At 38.6% G+C, this 19,522-nt stretch overlaps 1 protein-coding gene across 5 annotated transcripts in view; it reads right to left on the bottom strand.

Annotated features, from left to right (window-relative positions):
• itpk1a (inositol-tetrakisphosphate 1-kinase a) overlaps positions 1-19,522 on the bottom strand; it is a 104,170-nt gene that overhangs the window by 73,596 nt on the left and 11,052 nt on the right. The window contains exons 1-2 of one of the 5 annotated variants that reach the window (XM_015351007.2): positions 16,057-16,138; positions 14,045-14,227 (exon numbers count right to left, since the gene is read on the bottom strand). In XM_015351007.2, the coding sequence (XP_015206493.1) occupies positions 14,045-14,139 (95 nt within the window). In that variant the 5' untranslated portion in view covers positions 14,140-14,227; positions 16,057-16,138. Of the gene's footprint in view, positions 1-14,044; positions 14,228-14,336; positions 14,445-14,680; positions 14,945-16,056; positions 16,139-19,522 lie in introns of those variants that run through there. The other 4 variants (XM_015351010.2, XM_006632546.3, XM_015351008.2 and 1 more) reach the window with 4 other exon arrangements.

The following is a 19,522-nucleotide window of genomic DNA, read 5'->3' as shown; positions in this document are numbered from 1 at the left end:
TGAGGACCTAGAACTTGCAACCAAGTGTGTATTCAATTTGTGGAGTCACAAGGAGGTTTTCTATTGTTTTGAAAGAAGAAACTTTTACATTTGTAAATGACATAACTGTCTGTGAATCTGGAGCCCCACTGATACTTTCACTTACAACCAAACTGTGGAATGTGTTTACTAAATGACAGCAATTTCAAAATGCAACTGCCCAGGGAACCCCATGCCAGTTGGTGAATGAGTACCTTTGGGCGGGCTTTATCCCAGACAAGAGCTGTTTTTTTTCCAAATGTCAATAACAGTAACACAGGGCCAGAGTCAAGTACAGACAGGCTCGGTGTCTATATACTGTACAAGAGTTTTCAGCCATATAGGATACTGGGGGGGGACTTACAAAAATTGTCGTTTAATTTAATGGCAGGAAATCCACCTGTACTTCATGCAACATAGTACAGTATAGAAATCTGATTGTGTGTGGGCAACTTTTAACATAGACACATAGAAACACAAAAACAAAAAAACACACAAAAGCATGTAACATTGTTGGGATTCCACTAAGCCCCAGAGCCTGACGTAATGTAGTATTAAAAGTTGAAGAAGCAGTATAGAGTGTGTTGTGCTAACTACAAATTTCTGGACATAACAAAAAGTCTACAAAACTATAATCCTCGGGTGGGGGGAGTAGTAGTGTGGACTGCTTTTAACACAGACACATAGAAACACAAAAACAAAAAACACACAAAAACATGTAACATTGCTGGGATTCCACTAAGCTCCAGAGCCTGACGTAATGTAGTATTAAAAGTGGAAGAAGCTGTATAGAGTGTGTTGTGCTGACTACAAATTTCTGGACAAAACAAAAACTCTACAAAACTATAATCCTCGGGTGGGGGGGGGGTGGTGTGAGTCATCCCCTTCTCCATATCTCTAGTTCAATTCAGAAATGCCTTTCCCTGGCTTTTCCATTAAAAACAGGATAGCTATAAACCCATTCAGTGTATGGAGTGGACCAGTCTACTGTCACTTGATGTCACAGTTATTGTAAGGCATGTAAGGGGTTTCTATAGTACAGGGTTTCCTTGGATACAAAACATTGCAGCTGAACAGCTGCTGTAAATGGGTCTTGTTCCCTTTCATTTAAAATAAAGCACATTTGAACACCATCTCATCCATTCATTACATTCTGTATGGAGAACCACTGCTTTCTTTTGAACATTATTGAACATTATTTGTTTTAACGCAGTGGGAAAAAAAAGTTCTGTGCACATTCGCAGAAGCTCTGCAGAGAGCAGATGTGAAGGTTTCGATTTTTCATTTTTTACTGGTCCAAAACAGTGCAACAAACTGTAGTACAGATCTCCCAAAGAAAACCACATCGGAATGAAGTAAAAAAAAAGTTAAACTGCTGCAACTTCAGTAAATGCATTACTGGAAAATAAATGTAAAAAAATAATTTAAAGCAAATTGCCTTTCCGAGGGTGTTAAAAGAAAACAAGTTTTATTTACATCCATGCTATGGTAAAATACAAACTTTGTCAGCACTTTGGCTTAACCCAAGGTCTAATTTGTTTAAAACCTCCAAATACACACAAGAGACACAACATTCTTCATCACAGACATGTCAGCTTCCTGCATGTGGTTTTAAGACATTAACACACAAAAGGCCTAGGTTGCTCCCTGCTAATAAAGTATTTCAGACTGTTAACTGAATTCAAATACTGACCAGTGAAGTGATCTGGTAATTAATCTAGTATCGTACATGAGTTCAATACAGACAAAGACTTTAAGAGAAACATGAATTTAAAGCTGTTCAGATTGAGATGGCCATTACAAATACATGCTTCATTTATTAAAACCATTATAAAATGTCCTTGCAAATGATAGTCAATTTAAATAATAAGTAGTTTATGGGTGACAGTGCTGCAGTGGCTAGCACTGCTGCCTTGCAGCACTGGGGCCCTGATCCCAATTCCAGACCTGGTGTACTATCTGCATAAAGTTTATTCTCTCTGCGTTCCAGTGGGTTTCCTCCCACAATCCAAAAACATACTGGTAGGTTAGTTGGCTTCCTGGAAACTAGCCATGCTGTAAGTGTGTGCACATCTGTGTCGGCTCGCGATCAACTGGCGTGCAACCCAGGGTGTACCCTGCCTTGTACCATTGCTTGGGCTCCCCTGTGACCCTGAACTGGAAGAAGTAGTAAGCAAATGGATGGCTGGATTTAGTTTAGCCATAAGCACATGGATATTCCCACATTCAAAATAAGCTACTGTTATACTTTCTTATTTTAACAATTAAGAAAGGTTGCCGAGGTAGACATGTTCAAACATGTAACATTGTTGGCACTCATTCCCATCATATGTCACTACACTGCAGGGAGGCCAGACACTGTGTCAAAAACACTTATGACAGATATGCTCCATCTACAGATGTGTTAGAAAAGGGAATATGCCTTCAAGAGATGGAGAGGAAAGAAAGAAAAAGCAATCTGCTGTTAGATTTCTAGTGTGGAAATTATCGAACAACGTACTTATTGGAGTTGTTCCAAAAACAATTTTAATTGTGTTTTTTTTCCCTGTATGTGAATAACACTAGTCAGTTGTTGCTTTTACATGCTATGTCTGTAGTATGTACAGTGGTGTGAAAAAGTGTTTGCCCCCTTCCTGATTTCTTATTTTTTGCATGTTTGTCACACTGAAATGTTTCAGATCATCAAACAATGATCGAAATATTAGACAAAGATAACAGTTTTTAAATGAAGGTTTTTATTATTAAGGGGAAAAAAAATCCAAACCTACATGGCCCTGTGTGAAAAAGTGATTGCCCCCCCCCCGTTAAAATATAAATCAACTGTGGTTTATCACATCTTTGGAAAGCTGAGTTCAATTTCTCTAGCCACACCCGGGCCTGATTACTGCCACACCTGTTCTCAATCAAGAAATCACTTAAATAGGACCTGCCTGACAAAGTGAAGTAGACCTGTTTTGCTGCTTCAGGGCCTGAAAGACTTGCTGTGGTAAATGGAACTATGAATTCTGCTGTCTACCAACAAATCCTGAAGGAGAATGTCCGGCCATCTGTTCGTGACCTCAAGCTGAAGCGCACTTAGGTTCTGCAGCAGGACAATGATCCAAAACACACCCACCAGCAAGTCCACTTCTGAATGGCTTAAGAAAAACAAAATGAAGACTTTGGAGTGGCCTAGTCAAAGTCCTGACCTGAATCCGATTGAGATGTTGTGGCATGACCTTAAAAAAGCGGTTAAGGCTCGAAAACCTACCAATGTGGCTGAATTACAACAATTCTGCAAAGATGAGTGGGCCAAAATTCCTCCACAGCGCTGTAAAAGACTCATTGCTAGTTATCGCAAACGCTTGATTGCAGTTGTTGCTGCTAAGGGTGGCCCAACCAGTTATTAGGTTTAGGGGGCAATCACTTTTTCACACAGGGCCATGTAGGTTTGGATTTCTTTTCCCCTTAATAATAAAAACCTTCATTTAAAAACTGTATTTTGTGTTTACTTGTGTTATCTTTGTCTAATATTTCAATTTGTTTGATGATCTGAAACATTTAAGTGTGACAAACATGCAAAAAATAAGAAATGAGGAAGGGGGCAAACACTTTTTCACACCACTGTATGAAAGTGTGGCTTAACTATGGACTCTAACACAATGGGGGGAAAAAAAGTCAGTGAGAGAGTGGCAATATACTGTAGTCATAAGAAAGTAAAGCACTAATTACAAACATTTAATTTACATTTAAGGACCAGAAGCATAATACACTAATCAATTTACTAACCTGAGTTCTGTATTGCATGTATGCTGCTGATGTACAAAACACGTGCAGTTGTCATGGCCATAGTCTTAATTTTCTATTTTTACTGGGGGATGTGACACCTGCATCTGGATAATGAAGTTGAACTCTTTTTCCTATTCAGATCCGAAGATAATACTAATTTAATTACATTTCTTACCAGTATACTGAGTGTATCTTACAGTAAGAACAGGAAATCTGGTATTTCACAAAATCCCTAAAGCTATAAGTAAATATGCTTAATCCCTGGTTAAATCTTTAAGGATTTTGTGCAATCCCCGTTTCATGATCTAACAATCCCATGTATAAATGGATGCACCTTGAGATGTGCTTGTACATATATTCAGAGCTTCCATGGCAATCTTTAATTTCAAAGCAGATTGTTGCGTGTCAAGTAAAGTTGCTTGTATACAAATAACTAGACTTTCAACTTTTCGAACCCAGCTTTGCTCATTGGGCAGCGCAGTGGCTCTGTGGCTAAGGATCTGCACCTGTGGCTGCAAGGTCGCTGGTTCGAATCCCGCAGCTGGAAGAGGAATCCTACTCCGTTGGGCCCCTGAGCAAGGCCCTTAACTCCAACTGCTCCAGGGGCGCAGTATTAATGGCTGACCCAGTGCTCTGAACCCAAGCTTCTCTCCCTGTCTGTATGTCTCATGGAGAGCAAGTTGGGATATGTAAAAGGATAAATTCCTAATACAAGAAATTACCCCGTGTTTGTTCCCCCCCCATGTCCTAAGGCAATCCTTGTGAAGCGCACTCACAAGAACACAATTCCGAAGGGAGGCCATGCTGCATATACTGACTACTCACACCCAGCTGGGCAGGAGTCAGAGTCAGGACACTCTGGGATTCACCAAATGGTATAGCCACAGGCTAAGAAGGCTGTGAAGTTTCTGGCGTATTGGCACAGTGCCTTCATGCAGGTGTTTTCAAATAGATCATTACACAACAAACAAGGTCAAACAAAGATATTTTATATTTTAATTTCAAAGTAGTCTCTATGGGATCTTCAAGGTACTGTTATGAGAGCCACAAAGAAATGTATGCAAATACATGCATTAAAGTTTGAATTGAATTGAAACAGCATATGAAAGCTCTACCCCTGGAGTTTTTCCAGTTAGTTATAGATATGAAGTCCTTGTTTTCCACAGACAGCATGCAGCAAACTTTCAATGCTTTGTACTGTGTATGGGAGGATTTTAAAAAAACTGCACATTGTTTCATCCAGTCAGAAATGTCCCAGTATGGAGTCTAGGCCAAACTCTCAATAACACGTGACTGAATCGCTGTGAGGGATGTGATGTCATTGTCCTCACTATTACAAAGCTAAAAGGGAAAGATTCGGGAGACAGGTGGAAGTGAGCGCAATGAAGTTATGAACCGATTTAATGTTTTAAGTTTAAATCAAAAAAGATTCTCTTCAGTCATTTAAACTGTAACAGGCACAGCTACTGCTGGAATCTCGTGGTTTTCTTGCTTGCCAGTATTACATGAAAATGCAATTTTTGCCCATTCCATTATTCTTCTCTTACCAAAACAAAACCCATCTGCATGCCTTCTCATAGTGCTTAATTCAGGCATGATTCACCTTAAGCAGGTTTTACAAATGAAATTTGTGGGATGGATGATTGTTCTAAAGCATATAATTATGATTTTACCTATTGTTAAGAAAGATTTTTAATTCTGAAGTCTGCATTTAAATGCCTGTCAGAAAGCATCAGTGTTTTTTTTTATCTGTTTTCACTGGAATTAAATAAATAAGGTGATTTCTTAAAAGGGAAACATGAAAAACAAAAATGGTCTGGATAAATGCTGCCATGTAGCAGGGAAAGTCCTTTGCTGGAAATCAGACAGAGATTAATTAAGAAGAACCATTATTTTTATTATTTGTATTTCTATTATACATCACTGACCAGGGTTTATTCGTGGGTTGATCATTTAAACATTTTTACATTTTTTGCAGTGGAATACGAAAGAGAACTTCACTCCAAGTAAAGAGTGTCCACTGTTTTAGTGTTTAAAACCAGGACAAGCTTAAAATCAGAAAAAATACATATATTGTCAGTGTTAATTTTCGCTTCATCTTTCTTTAAACAGACAAAACGACTCAAAAAGATAAAATCCCAATTTTTCAGCAAATTCAACTCTTTCAGGGGGAAACAAACAAACAATGAAGATCCAGTAGTGTGTAAAATGTCAGAATAAAAACAGATCGCTGTCACATATATGACACATCTGCAGGCTTTTCACACTTCATAGCGTGAAGAAAGTTAATTTAGAAACTAACAGCTTTTTTTCTTTGCTCAAATGCTAGCTTCTGTTGCAAAACAAAACTCCTGATAAACACTCTCCATACAACAAATAAAACCCATTGTCTCAGCATTTGTTGTGTGAGGAGCCTGTATTTATCAACAGAAATAAGAAGTGGCACAACAATAAGAAAATATTTAATGTACGAGTACCTGCAAGTCAATTTGGTGTGTTAGTAGCAGGAAATATGTACTCAATGATTTCCCAAATAGTAAAAATATATGTAATGGCTGTTATGTTTCAGGTATTGTTTTTTTCACGCTATTCTGGAAATGTAATTATACCATCACCTTAGGGCAACATAAGAAATATTATACACAAGAGGAGGAGGCCACTCTCCCCATGTAGTTCATTTGGTTGCTAGTAGCCAATTGATCCAGCCGGTTGGGCATGAGCTTTGCATTTCACCTAAGGACATCCCCAGACAGTCCTCTTCATTGGAACAAGTAATAGGTTTATTCCATGCTGAAAAAAAGAAGAAAGAGAACACAACGTTTCGGCCGTGGAGCCTTCTTCAGGTGAAGGCTCCATGGCCGAAACGTTGTGTTCTCTTTCTTCTTTTATTCAGCATGGAATAAACCTATTACTTGTTCCTTTGCAGCCTACGCATGCTGACGCAGCTACCCACCTGAACTACAGTCCTCTTCATTGCCATAAATGTGTTATTGTCAATATTAATGTACCCTCAGCTAAAGCTGATCTGCAATCTTCACACTGAAGTTTTTTTTTTTTGGGGGGGGGGGGGGGATCACCAATGTCAACTTCCAAAATAAAAGCATGCTGCCCTATGTCAGCCAGACATTTCTTTAAAATGAAACCTTACCATTAAACTTCTTTTTTGAAGGAATACTGTCGAAAACATACCGAGATGCTGCCGAGCTCCTTGGGCACCCCACACCTTTTGTCAAGCGCAGTGATACAGGGGTACTCAAGATTTTGTAAGATCTCAAGTTGGAGTTGAAAAACAGTACTGTGATGATGAGTCACTAGTACCATTCCACAGGATGGTACACTACAGTAAAGACAAATTTTGCAGTTTATTTGGCGAACTCTATATATAGGCTATAAGCATTTAGAGCACAACATACTTTTTACTGATCTAGTGCAAGTAGCCCAAGCTGTGGCTCACCTCAGTCACAGGAAGGCTAAACAACATATGTACTTCAACAGAACGGAAGAGAAGCTGGTTAGCATTGCTGCCTCACAGCGCTGGGGCCCTGGGTTCAATTCTGGATACTCTCCGCATGGGGTCTGTATGTGAACACAGGGAGGTTTCCCCCACGAGACAGTTTTCCCCCACCTCCAAAGACAGGTTAGCGAAGTTAACTGGCTTCTGGGAAAACTGGCCCTGGTGTGAGCGTGTGCATTTTTGTGTTTGTGTCTGTCCTGTGATGGGCGGGAGTCCCATCCAGGGTATATCTTGCCTTGTGCCTGCTGCTTGCTAGAATAGGCTCTGGGTCCCCTGCCACCTTGTATTGCTAAGAGTGGTTAGGTGGTAAGAAAATGGATGGACGGAAGAGAAGCAAAGCTTTAGCCTAATGCCAATGCCGGTGGGAATGTTCCCTACACAGGGAAGTGCCTACTGTATGTAGTTCAGATTCGCTTTACCTGAACTGTTCTGTTTCAACACAGCTGCAGAAATGCAGTGGGGCTACTGCACTTCCCAAGCAGAAGGCTTCAGCACTGCAAAACACTCAATTCCAGGGTTATCATAAAGGATTAGCATGTAATCCACAGGAAATGATTAATCTGTGCTGGTGCATTCAGGCTGTTTTGCGGGCACACAGCAGTGGGCGAGATGAAAATCTCTTACACATTTTGTTGTGCAATCAATGAAGAGATGAATAGAGTCCACTGCACCAGTTCCATTTTAAACACAATACCAGCTAAATTAACGGTTTCCAACAATCCATCCAAACTTTGAAGTGTTGGTGGCTTTGTTTGTTTAGATTTTTTTTTTTATTTTGCTGCCATTTAATACTGAAATCACCTGCAAGGCTCCCAGGTTGAGAAACCTATATATGTAAGATGACTTTGAAAATCATTTTTCAAACACCTGGCAGATTCTGACGTGATTGCAACAGGAACCTAGAGTGACCATAATCCCTTTATATATTTTTACAGTTTACAGTGCCTTGAAGAAGTATTTAGACCTTCCCAGTTTTGGAAACTGTAAACTACTCTGAAACTAAAAACTTCTAAGGAAAAGACAGGCTTCTGTAAATGTCTAAAGAGAAGAAAAAAAATGTTGATTGGATAAGTATTCAGACTTGTAAACGCAATATTTCTTGGAAGTCCCTTAGGCGGCAATTACAACCAAGTCCTTTTAGGTACGTCTCTACCCACTTGACACACTGGCCTGGAACAATTTTTGCACATTCTTCTCGGCAGTTTCTCAGGCTCTCTTAAGTTGTATTAAGATTGCTTATGGGCTTTTTAAAATTCTTTCCACACACTCTCAATCGGATTCTAGTCCGGACTTCGGGCAACTCAAAGACTAACTTTCTTATTCATAAGTCACTCCAGTGTCGGTAGCTTTGGCCTTTTTGTTTGGATCTTCTTCCTGCTGAAAGGTTAATTATTGTTGTAGTTTAAAGTCTGCAGCATGGTTTCCTCTACAATTTGTCAGTGCTTTGCTCCATCTATGTTCCCATCAGTCTCGAGTGAGTGATAAATGCAAGATACGGGGTTGTGTCAGCTAAAACCCTTGCATTTCAACAAAAAAGTGCCCGTTTTGTTTTTTCTGACAACAAAATCGTTTACTACATGTTTACAGTATCACATACGTCTTTCTTTCAGCTCCATAAAGCTCCTTTTGTGGAGAGACTGAGATATTGTTGACCCGTTGACATTTTCTTCCATGTCAGCCAATGAACTCTGTAACTCTTTCAAAGTCACCATTGGCCTCAAGGTAATATCCCTAACTAGGCTTCCTCCTTTCCCAGCTGCTAAGTTTGAAGGGACAGTCCGAGCCTGGCAGTGTCTGGGTGTACTCCACTTTTTAACGATTGACTTTCCCACGCTCAAAGAGATATTAAGGTCTTGGAAATGTTTTAAAACCCTTCTCCTGATCTATGCCTTTTTTATACAACTATCAATGAGTTTCGAAATCTCCTTGGTTTTAATGGTTGAATCTTTGCTTGAAATTCACAATGCAACTAAGGGACCTTACAGAGACAGATGTATTTTTTCTGAAATAATGAGAACCACTTTTATTGGACACAGAGACCACTCAACAAATTAAGTGTGATGTTAAGGTAATTTTGTGGATCTAATTAATTTACGTTTACCACAGCAAAGGATTTGAATACTTAAGCAATCATTCCTTTTCCATTTTTATTATATATTGCCTATTTACTTTCTTTGTTTATCTGCTTTGAATGTGTGGAGTAGTTTGTGTATAGAACAACCTATACATTTCAAAGTGTCAAAACAGCAAGCTTTAAAGCTTCAAAATGTATGAAAGGTTGAAAAGCAGTTTGTAAAACTGTATTTTGTACAATTGTAACTCATTAGAGTTACACTTTTAAAACTTTTAAAATATGGCACTTTTGCTAAACTGATTTTTATCATTGTTAACATTCCATATGTTTTTAGTGTGAGTCAAACAGAACTTAAAACCAAAACAAAAAGTGCAATTGAAAGATCATACAGTTCTAAGACTCATAATTTTTTATCTTTACAATGCAAGAACTCAATAAGAGGCCTGTGGCTAAAGATAAGGTAAAAACGTTAGTATACATATTACAAGGAGTGACGTAAACTAGACCATATTACCCTTTCTTCAATAATACCTATACATCAACTCATCTAGGTATTGTAATAAAAACAACACCCATCCATTTTCTAACCTCTTTATCTATCTCAGGGCAAGTGCAAGCCAATCATCCATGGAGACAATCTGGAGGCCACGGTAAAGGCTGAGGGGGGAAATTTGGCCCGGACACAGGGATAACTCCCTACTCTTCTCGAGAAATACCCTGGGATCTTTAAGGACCACTAACAGTCAGAGCCTGGGTTTAACGTCTCACTATGCCAGGGCATTAGGACCCACGTAGACCACAGGGTGGGCGCCCCCTGCTGGTCCCACAAACACCACTTTCAGCAGCAACCATAGCTTCCCAGGAGGTCTCACATCCAGGTACTGACGAGGCTCAGCCCTGCTGAGCTTCAGTGGGTGGCCTGTTGAGAGCTGCAGGGTGATATGGCTGCTGGCTCCAATGGTTTAGTGTCACAATAAATTGATGTACTCTAAACTACACTTGAAGGCTCTCTTCTGCGTAAGCACAATGCTACAAAAGATACTGTATGTTAGGGCTGGGCGACATGGCCAAAAACATTATTATGATAAAAAATTTTGTATCAGTCAATATTGATAATTATCGCGATAAATGTCAAATCATTATTTCTTTCAAGTTTAAAGGTAGATTTTTTCTCCTGAGTGAAAGTTGAAGAAACCAGACAGTTAATTGGTAAATTAAACAACTCTTTATTTTAAGAACACAACAAACACTTGCCAAACAGCAGAAACATTAAACAAATCTGTTAGCTGCCCGGTCTGCAACACGCACCCGCCCTCGCGCAGTATTTTGTGTGCATGCGCAAAGCATAAACATATATATCAAACATTTATCGAACTTTTGTTAAAATTATATCAAGGAAAATTATATTGCGATAATTATCGTTATCGAATTATCGCCCAGCTCTACTGCATGTCAATTGCGAAAATATTCTGGTGCGAGAAGGTGTGAACAGTGCAAAGATGCACGAGACCCCTTAGGTTCACGTGAGAAGCATTATTTTCCCTGCACTTTCACGAGGACTATTTTCAGAAAGAAACAAAAATCAGTTCTTTCTGAACCCCCAGGAAAGAAATGTTCAATAAGGGAAACAATGCTGTAAGAAGAAAATTAAACATACAGTACCTGAAATGTACAAAACACAACCAGATCAAAAATTATAAAAGTCCAAAAGTCAGTTTGAAACTGGAACTTCCTTAAGCAGTATGTACAACAGTTAAGGTGTTACACAAAACAAATGGAAAAGTTTTTTTTTTTTAAGAAAGTGGTGGATTCCAAAAACACTTCTTATTTGTATACAACATTTTTTTTTCTCCATCTGGAATTAGCCAATTCAGGCTACAGCGAACTTCAGGGCAAAACAAAACACCTGACCTCGAGAACCTGCCAAAACCAACCAGTGGCTGCTCTTCCCTGCAATGAAACTTGCAAGCGTTCAATGCACTATAAAAAAGGGCTTTACCGATACAACTGATTGTCTGACATAAATAAATTCCTCCTAAGATGATTTAGCGTGTTAGCATGACATTTTAGGACATATTCACAAAATATTGACCCCCCCCCCCCCCCCCACACACACACACACAAATTGGTCAGCCCTGTTTCAAAATGAGGAAACTCACAAACTTCTTAAATTAAAAAAAACAACAACATTCTGAGTCTTAAACCAACACTAAATCATCTTAGGTGCTAAAGGCTTGGATAATACTAAGCATCTTTCTACAATACATAGTTCTCCCTAAAGAAGGGTTGTTCTTAAGCAGCAGTTGAAAAGAAAACTGATGACCTGTTTCATGTTTCATAAAGCACATAAGGAAACTGTGTCAGACAAACAAAATTGTATTTTTAAAAAGGAAAACTCATGTGACACAGTGTCCTTCTTCCTGTTCAACCAGTTCTGAAACAAGCTTAGTACTAAAAGCATGTGCCCTAATGACTCAAGCTCCAGGATCAATGACATTTTATTATTTTTAATATCTTCTACTTTCAAACCAGCCTATAGCCAAGCATTTCCCATTGACAGTATGTCTGTATTATCACGGACCTTACAGAATCTAGGAGATTCAATCCAAGGCAAGAAAAAGTTATACATATAGAAACAGGAACATACCAAAGCTGGCAAACTTTCAGATGTTAAAAATGACAAAAACCTGCTATTTATAGAAACCGTATAGAAGAACGCTACTCTTTACTGTCGGATTTGTAGCAACGACACAATGGGAGAATCCAAACATGTAACAAGTGAAAGTTTCCTTTGCAATAATAAAATGACAACAAACCTTGTACTCAGCGATTCTAAACTCATTTATAAATAACACTGTTGGGGTAACATAACCTCATTGTTTTTATTTACAAAGCAGCAACAATTCCAAATAGATCCACCTTTTCAAACTAGATTTAGAAAATAGAGCTACAAAGTAAGGCCAAATACTCCAAATATTTTTAAGATGGAATTACCTCGAATAGAGATAAACTAAAGAATCTTCATTGACAAAGAGTTGAATTTTGTTGGTTATTTTTAATCTGACTGAGTTTCTTCTTCATAATGGAGCCACTCATGGGTTTCATTTGGGATCTCTCCCACCAGAGGAAACACTGCTAAATAGACCAGGAGAGGCAGACTTGCATTCTTAGAGGTTAAACTAGGAGATGAAAGGATGCCTTCCCAGCATGCCAACACTAGATTTTCCTCTTAATGGCCTTAGCTTTCTGTTCACCATAAACCATTACAAATAGTTCGATTTACTGAAGAAGTTCATCTCTGTCAGGCTGTGCCATATACTGGCAAACAAAAAGGTTCAGTCCAGACAGGTCAATTGCATTTCTTTTCTGTCTCCAACAGAGAATGACTAATTTTAGCCCGTGAATTACAGTCGGACGGGACAGGCAATACACAATTTTAGATCAACTATAGCCAGGCACACGTGTGTACTTTGGTAGGTTTTATGATTCCCCAACACCACTGCAAACATCTTTATGTGTGTAGGTTTTCTGCTCATGCTAACATTTTCACGAACTCAATTTCACGCACCAAAATATTTTCACGAACTTCTGACGACTACAATGTTTTTACTCAAACATTGTAGTCGTCAGAAAAGAAGTGACTTCTCCGTACTGTTTGCATTGGAAACAGGAACTAACCCCAAGATTTCACTGCAACAATTTAAACAGAGCTCTTTTAAGATGGCCTTAGACGCTATCAATGAGCTTTGAAAAACGTGACATGAATAAAGTCGCATTTGTTCTCTCCTGAAAACATCAGGAAATTCTAAACCTGCCGGGACATGCATCTTTAAACGTGTTATCTATCCAGAGCCTGTCGCACACCTAAGTCGTCAAATCATTTTCTGCATTTTCATCAGAAAGATAATGAGCTAAAAATAATTCTGACATCATACATCTCATCTCGAATCTAACATCACATAAGTATATTTCTATTTTTAAAAGCACAGACATAAAAAAAACAACACAACTATCATTGATGTACAGTGTGAACAGACAACAGATAATGGAATAGCTCACTCAAATAAACACTCGTGATAATATCAAGTCCCAAACGCAAATTTGAACGTAAAACGTAAATTCACAACAAAGCAACGCTTACTTTACAGTTTAAAGCATGCTTTACTGGAATATCCAGTCGAATACTGCTAATAACGTATCTGTCTCTCCACAGTAAAGCAAGCAACATCCCTGTCACTTCACCTGCGAAAGCATTTCTATTCCAGTTAGGCGTCCTCACTGTGACATCTAATCTCCTTTCTCCAGGTAATCCCCCACTTCATAAGAAAGTCGATGCTTACTTTAAAAAGACCCTATCCGAGTGGAGCACTTCATTCCGGGCTCCGCAAATCCCAGCAACTACCCTGGGTTTTCCCAGAACTGGGCGAGCTCAGGATGCCACTGGGATTGCTATGAGATTGCCGTCGCCTTCAGCAACAGGTTGACTAATGGGAACTGTGTTCGGGCCAACTAACCGGCTTTACCGTAAAGGACAATGTGCGTTTTCGTTATAAGTAGTACAACAACAGGTTAACAGCAACCCGAAATTTCTAACTGGCGACAAGTGCGCAGTTCCTGTGATAAACCGAAACGTGGAGAAATACATTAATTCCGAAAAGTGGAAACGGTACCTGCACATCTCGGCAAAGGCCTGGAAATTCAGTTTCTTGATCTTCTTCTCGCTGAGCCAGTATCCCACTCTCCTGCCTTTTAAAAAGGTCTGCATCTCGATGCCTTGTATTAGTTCACTCCAGATTTGCTAAATAATTTAAAATGGACTCAGGATGAACAGGAAGCCGTCTCCCTCCTCAAGCCTGGCGGAGAGCAGAAAATGATTTGAAAATGGGTTAATATTATCGTAAAGACCGAAGAGCGGATGCAATGCAAGTTAAACTCCTCCAAAGGTTATAAGAAATAACTTACAAAATACCGAAGCACGGGAAATGCCTCTTCAGAATGCAGTGTAATGTGTACAAGTGCTACCCAGTTACAAGCATTGTGTATATTATCTTGCTGAAAGAGACGATTTATTTCCTCAAGGCAAGCATTTCTACTGGATCTAGTTATACAAGACCAACCCCCCACCCGTTTTGCTTTTTTCCCCTAAATGCACCCTCTCCCTTCCGAAATGAACGATTTTCTAAATCGCACCCGCGAAAACCTGCTCCGCATACAGGGGAGCAACAAAGTAAAATATTCTCACAACCTACGTAACTACAAGGTGAATAATAATAGCAATAAGCATAATAATAATAAAAGCCATGTACCGGGTTTTGCATTTCCCCCTCAGCATTCCATTCTGAGTGCTTTGATCAAGGTAGCCAGAAGTTGATATCCTTCTAATACGCATCAGCAATGCGCGAACCCCCTGTTTTCAACCGGATTGATTGAAATATTCGCTCTGACACACCCTCCCGAGCCAAGTTCTGTTCATTTACTGGGTACGGCAACGTGCAGCCATAGCATACATTACACTGTAGCAGCCGGAGAGCAGCTAGCCCTCCTTCCCGAATCGAAAGAAAAGCCTGCGTCAGCTTCGGGACGGCACCCCTAGGTGGCAGCAGCGGCACATTTCTCTTAAAGAGACAGGGCGCTCCGAGCGCTGTGGTGTGCATGACGTCAGCATGTTGCTTAAAGGGCTCAAAACCTCCTACATCTGCTGTAGTTTTTCAGCCATTAGTTTCCCCCCAGAATGCTACAGCAGTTTTTGAGCCTTTGGAGATTCATCTAAATTATTAGGTGGACAGTACAAGATTGATAGAATTGGCATTTCATATTGTGGGTTTCTTCTTAGAAGTGACTGGACCTGCCAGTTGAAAAGAAGGGCAAAATATCATCAAGAGGTCGCTCACCACACGGCTGCACTGTGATTAGTCCTTTGAGGGTCTTCAGAGAGAGATATATATATATATTAAATTGTGTTTATGTTGTTCTTGAAAGTGTAAAATAAATACTTAATGATTTTTATTTTTATATATCTTAAAAATAATTTCTCTAAACATCTTTACTGCATATTATACTGGATATACTTTGCATATATCTGTATATTTTTAAGATTTAATATAATTGACATATTCTTATCTCAAAGGATATTGTCAGAGATAATGTATGAAGGGCTGCATCTTTTCAGATAGTGTTTTTTGAATGCTGTTTGACTATAATACCATAATTAGTTCTATGACGTATTTATTTTTACATCTGAAAGTGAAATAAAAGGACTGGTGTTGCCCATCCCTGTATTAATGTATCACACAAAACACTACACCATTCTAGGTCAGAACGAATCTACAACTTACAATAACAGTACTTAAGGACTAAAAAAACCCACAAGTAATATCTGTATACATACTAGAGGAATTTAAAATGTTGTTGTGTTAAAAAATATACAAGATTTTTAAGTACCTATACATTTACACATGTGTATATAATGAGAAAGAAATCTATACTGCTAACATATTTACATTTTGTGATGTAAAATTGACAATCAACAGAGTTAGAAATTATTTTGGAATTATATTGGTCAAAGTCAATATAACAGTTTCAGCACATTTGCTGTGAGGCTGCTGTCTGTGCCGCAGAGAAAGACAAAGTGTCAAGATAATAAGCTTAGTAAAAGTAAAATAAGGCAAATGCTGATTCTTACGTGTTGTGTGTCAACTTTCAAGAATTGCTTCCAAGGTCTGGCCTTTCACTGGTAGTTTCAGGACATCCTGAAAGTGCTGAACTCTTAATCAGAGTTGCAGGGTGTTAGCTTGCCAGTATATAACAGACACCAGGCAGGAGGGAGGGACTTCTCTACCACAATAATTAACAATGTGGGATGTTTTACAACCCCTCCCCTCCTGAATACAGACTTGCAAATAAGTAAACCAACCTGATCAAATCTTGTGTTTGTTATTTAAAACTGAGGTTAAAAATATTTTTTTTTTCCAATTAGACAGTATTTTTTTTGAGTGCTTGACCAGACGTACAGTATGTTTGGACCTCTATTGACAAATGATAAGATCAGATTACTGAAGGGAGAAATGTGATTCCTACAAACATGAATTTCTTAAATGCACATTTTTCATATTATTCAGCTCCTAAATATGATTAAGCTTATAGTAATAAGTGCACAGATGTTTAATGACAGAGTTCCAATGTTAAGAGAATGGCTCAGGCCTTTGATATTATATAACACATTTTCAATGTTTATCTGTTTACCCATCCATTAAGAGAAAGATGCTCTTTCTTGGTTAAGATGATGGCAACCTGAAACGTATTCTAGAAGCCTAAGGCTCAAGGCAGGACTGAATCCTAAACAGGATGCAAGGCACACACATGCACACAAACACGTAGGAACACTTTACAGACACATTTAATCTAGTCAGCACATCTCTGGAGGATGGAAGGAAACCAGAGTTGGCCGGGAATACCCATGTGGCAAGGTGTGAACATGTAAACGCTACACAGAAGGCGCCACTGGTTAGAACTGAATCCAAAGGTTTGTGATGCTTATCTGTTCATTCACCGATTTATCAGTAAATGGGAATTTATGGGCATTACAGAAGTTTACAACTTAAAAGACTATTCACTAGGTTTTACAAACTGGGACCAGGTGATCTGATATTTATCGATACTGGAAAGCACGGGTTTCATGTACCTATTAATGATACCTTACTTTTTTGTATGTTAAGTGCAAAACGGGGCAATAATTGCTAATAAGGTCTGTAGAAAATAAAAAGAACAACTGCATGAGACAGCCTGGCCTTAATACAACCAGTTTCACTCATCATTGCTGGAGCCAACCAGCTCACAAAACAATTATCTATAGATTTCCCATCAGAGCTGGACACCTCAAGAGAATAGAAGAGAGATAAGGCAACCACAATCATTTCTTAGTAGATGTTTTCTACTTGAATGTGCACCATGTGTCTGTGATCTTAGAAAACCTTGCAAGGGACCACTTCTAGAAAACACCGATTGTTTTTCAAAGCCCTTTTCTACTCCAAAGCAAAATTTCCTTCTTGTGTTAACTATAAAGGTAATGGTAAAATGTGAAGACCAAACTCTAGATAGAGAACACACTGGTAAAAAAAAATGTAATGAAAAAAATGTCAGCTCATATTTTATATATTTTCCTCTGAGGGAGAAACCTTTGAAACTCTTTCTGGTTGTCACTTGTACATTTTCAAAATACGTGTAATTATTTTTGTTTATTTGTGTATATGTGTAAAAATAACAAATATGAGCCCCATATGAGCCCCAAGTCAGGGGTGTAACTGTTAACATCACCATGCCTTTCTATTGAAAATAAACATTTTGTTTGTATTCAGATGTACTGTATACCTTGGTATTTAACAAATGCTTCCACATGGTTTCACCATCAATATTTTTTAGCCAATCACCTGTAGCTCATAGACGCATTGACAGTATTGTAGTATTTAACCTTTTTGACAATATAAGAAGAAAGTTGCTTAACTTAACACATATAATAAGTGATGCCATTAGCAAACAGACTGTAGAAGAATCTTAAATGTGTATCTATGTATAAGCTTGGAGTTCTGAAATATTCTAAGTATTATAAAAAGATTGTCTGATATTATGGTGATTATTGGTCATAAGGTCTGTTGTAAATGTGAAGTAAAAAAGCAAAGCCACGCCATCTACTGACAGAAATATTTTTAAACTTGAACCCAAATGTAAAATCTGCTGCACTTTGTTTTCTGAAATTTCGTGTTTGGACAAATATGCTTTCAAGGTGGAGAATAAAAGAAGAATTTATTTTTTTGTGCAAAATAAAATATAATGAAAGATAAATCACTGTTACACTGTGGCTGTTTAATTATTCCTTATTTATTTCACCCCATGTCAGACCATCATATCTTTCTCAGCCTTATTTAGTAATGAAAGGTCAAATATTATTTCTATGCACATACAACTCAGAGAAAAGGTGAAAATATATTGGTCTAAAACAATCCCTTACTGTAGGTTTCTTTTTTATCTAAAGTGAATGTTATTTCCAGTCTAACATAGTATCAATATATTTATTCATTTCAGAATAATTACAAATTGTTCAATGTTCCAAAAGCTAGTTTCAACAGAAAACTGGTCTGTGGGCTCACTTATATATCTGATATAAGTATTGTATTATATTTCTGAAACTGTATTGAGAGACCTTATTGTGAGTTCCGGACTATTATTCAATAAAACGTTGGATACAGGCTGGAGAGATGGGCGTGCCGATCTGTCACAGTAAAGATATAAAAATGTTTCAAACTGATAAAAGTAATAATTCGTTGCATTTATACAGTGCAGTTTACCTCAAAGGATCCCATTGCATTTTACACAATTCATTTACCACTATAGGTCGGCATCCACATGGATGATGCACAGGAGCCCTGCAATACAGCAGATAAGGTGGAGAATACATAAATGCTTCACCAAATGAATTAAGTGATAACTTGAGTTAGGCCAAACTGAAACAAGCTTAGATTGGGGCCAGCAGGGCCATGTGGCCCGGGCCTCACCTCACAGGGGGGCCTCACCTCAGCCAAGATTGCGTGGTCCTCCACTTTAACCATTTGGCTGTGTTTCTCGATTTGAGTCAAATTTGGAACTTTTACCACATACTGTGATTCTCGACTAAAGTCCACAGTTGTGAAAAAACACCCCCCTTTCAGTGCTGAATCTACCTTTCTTTAGAAGTTTCAAAATGCCTACCTTAATCTTCCCATCATGCCATTCTTGACATTAAAATATTTGTTCCCCCCTTCTTCCCAAACAATGAGGGGGCCTCACAATGTGAAATGGCCAAGGCCTCATCTGAGCTCTCGGAGGGCCTGCACCCACACTCATTTAAAGATGACATGATGGTTTTAGTGACTACATATTGTAGGTAAGATCACAGTTTTACATCCCATCCAAAGGAAAGGTCACAAAAGGGGCATTGGTTTTGAAATTCTATCCACAGGAAAGGGCGCCACCAACTGGTACACTAACATTACTAGCAGCAGCAACCTGTTTTTCCTCTGATCTTTCCTATCTCAGTACTAATTAGGCCCAGTCTTGCTTAGTGTCTCGGGTCTAAGGAGATCAGACTACATCAGTGGTTCTCAAACTTTTTGGTC

Source organism: Lepisosteus oculatus, chromosome 8, assembly GCF_040954835.1.
Source record: "Lepisosteus oculatus isolate fLepOcu1 chromosome 8, fLepOcu1.hap2, whole genome shotgun sequence".
NCBI classification, from domain to species: domain Eukaryota; kingdom Metazoa; phylum Chordata; class Actinopteri; order Semionotiformes; family Lepisosteidae; genus Lepisosteus; species Lepisosteus oculatus.
Note: the sequence above shows the minus strand (reverse complement) of the source record. Positions and strands in the feature narration are given on the sequence as shown.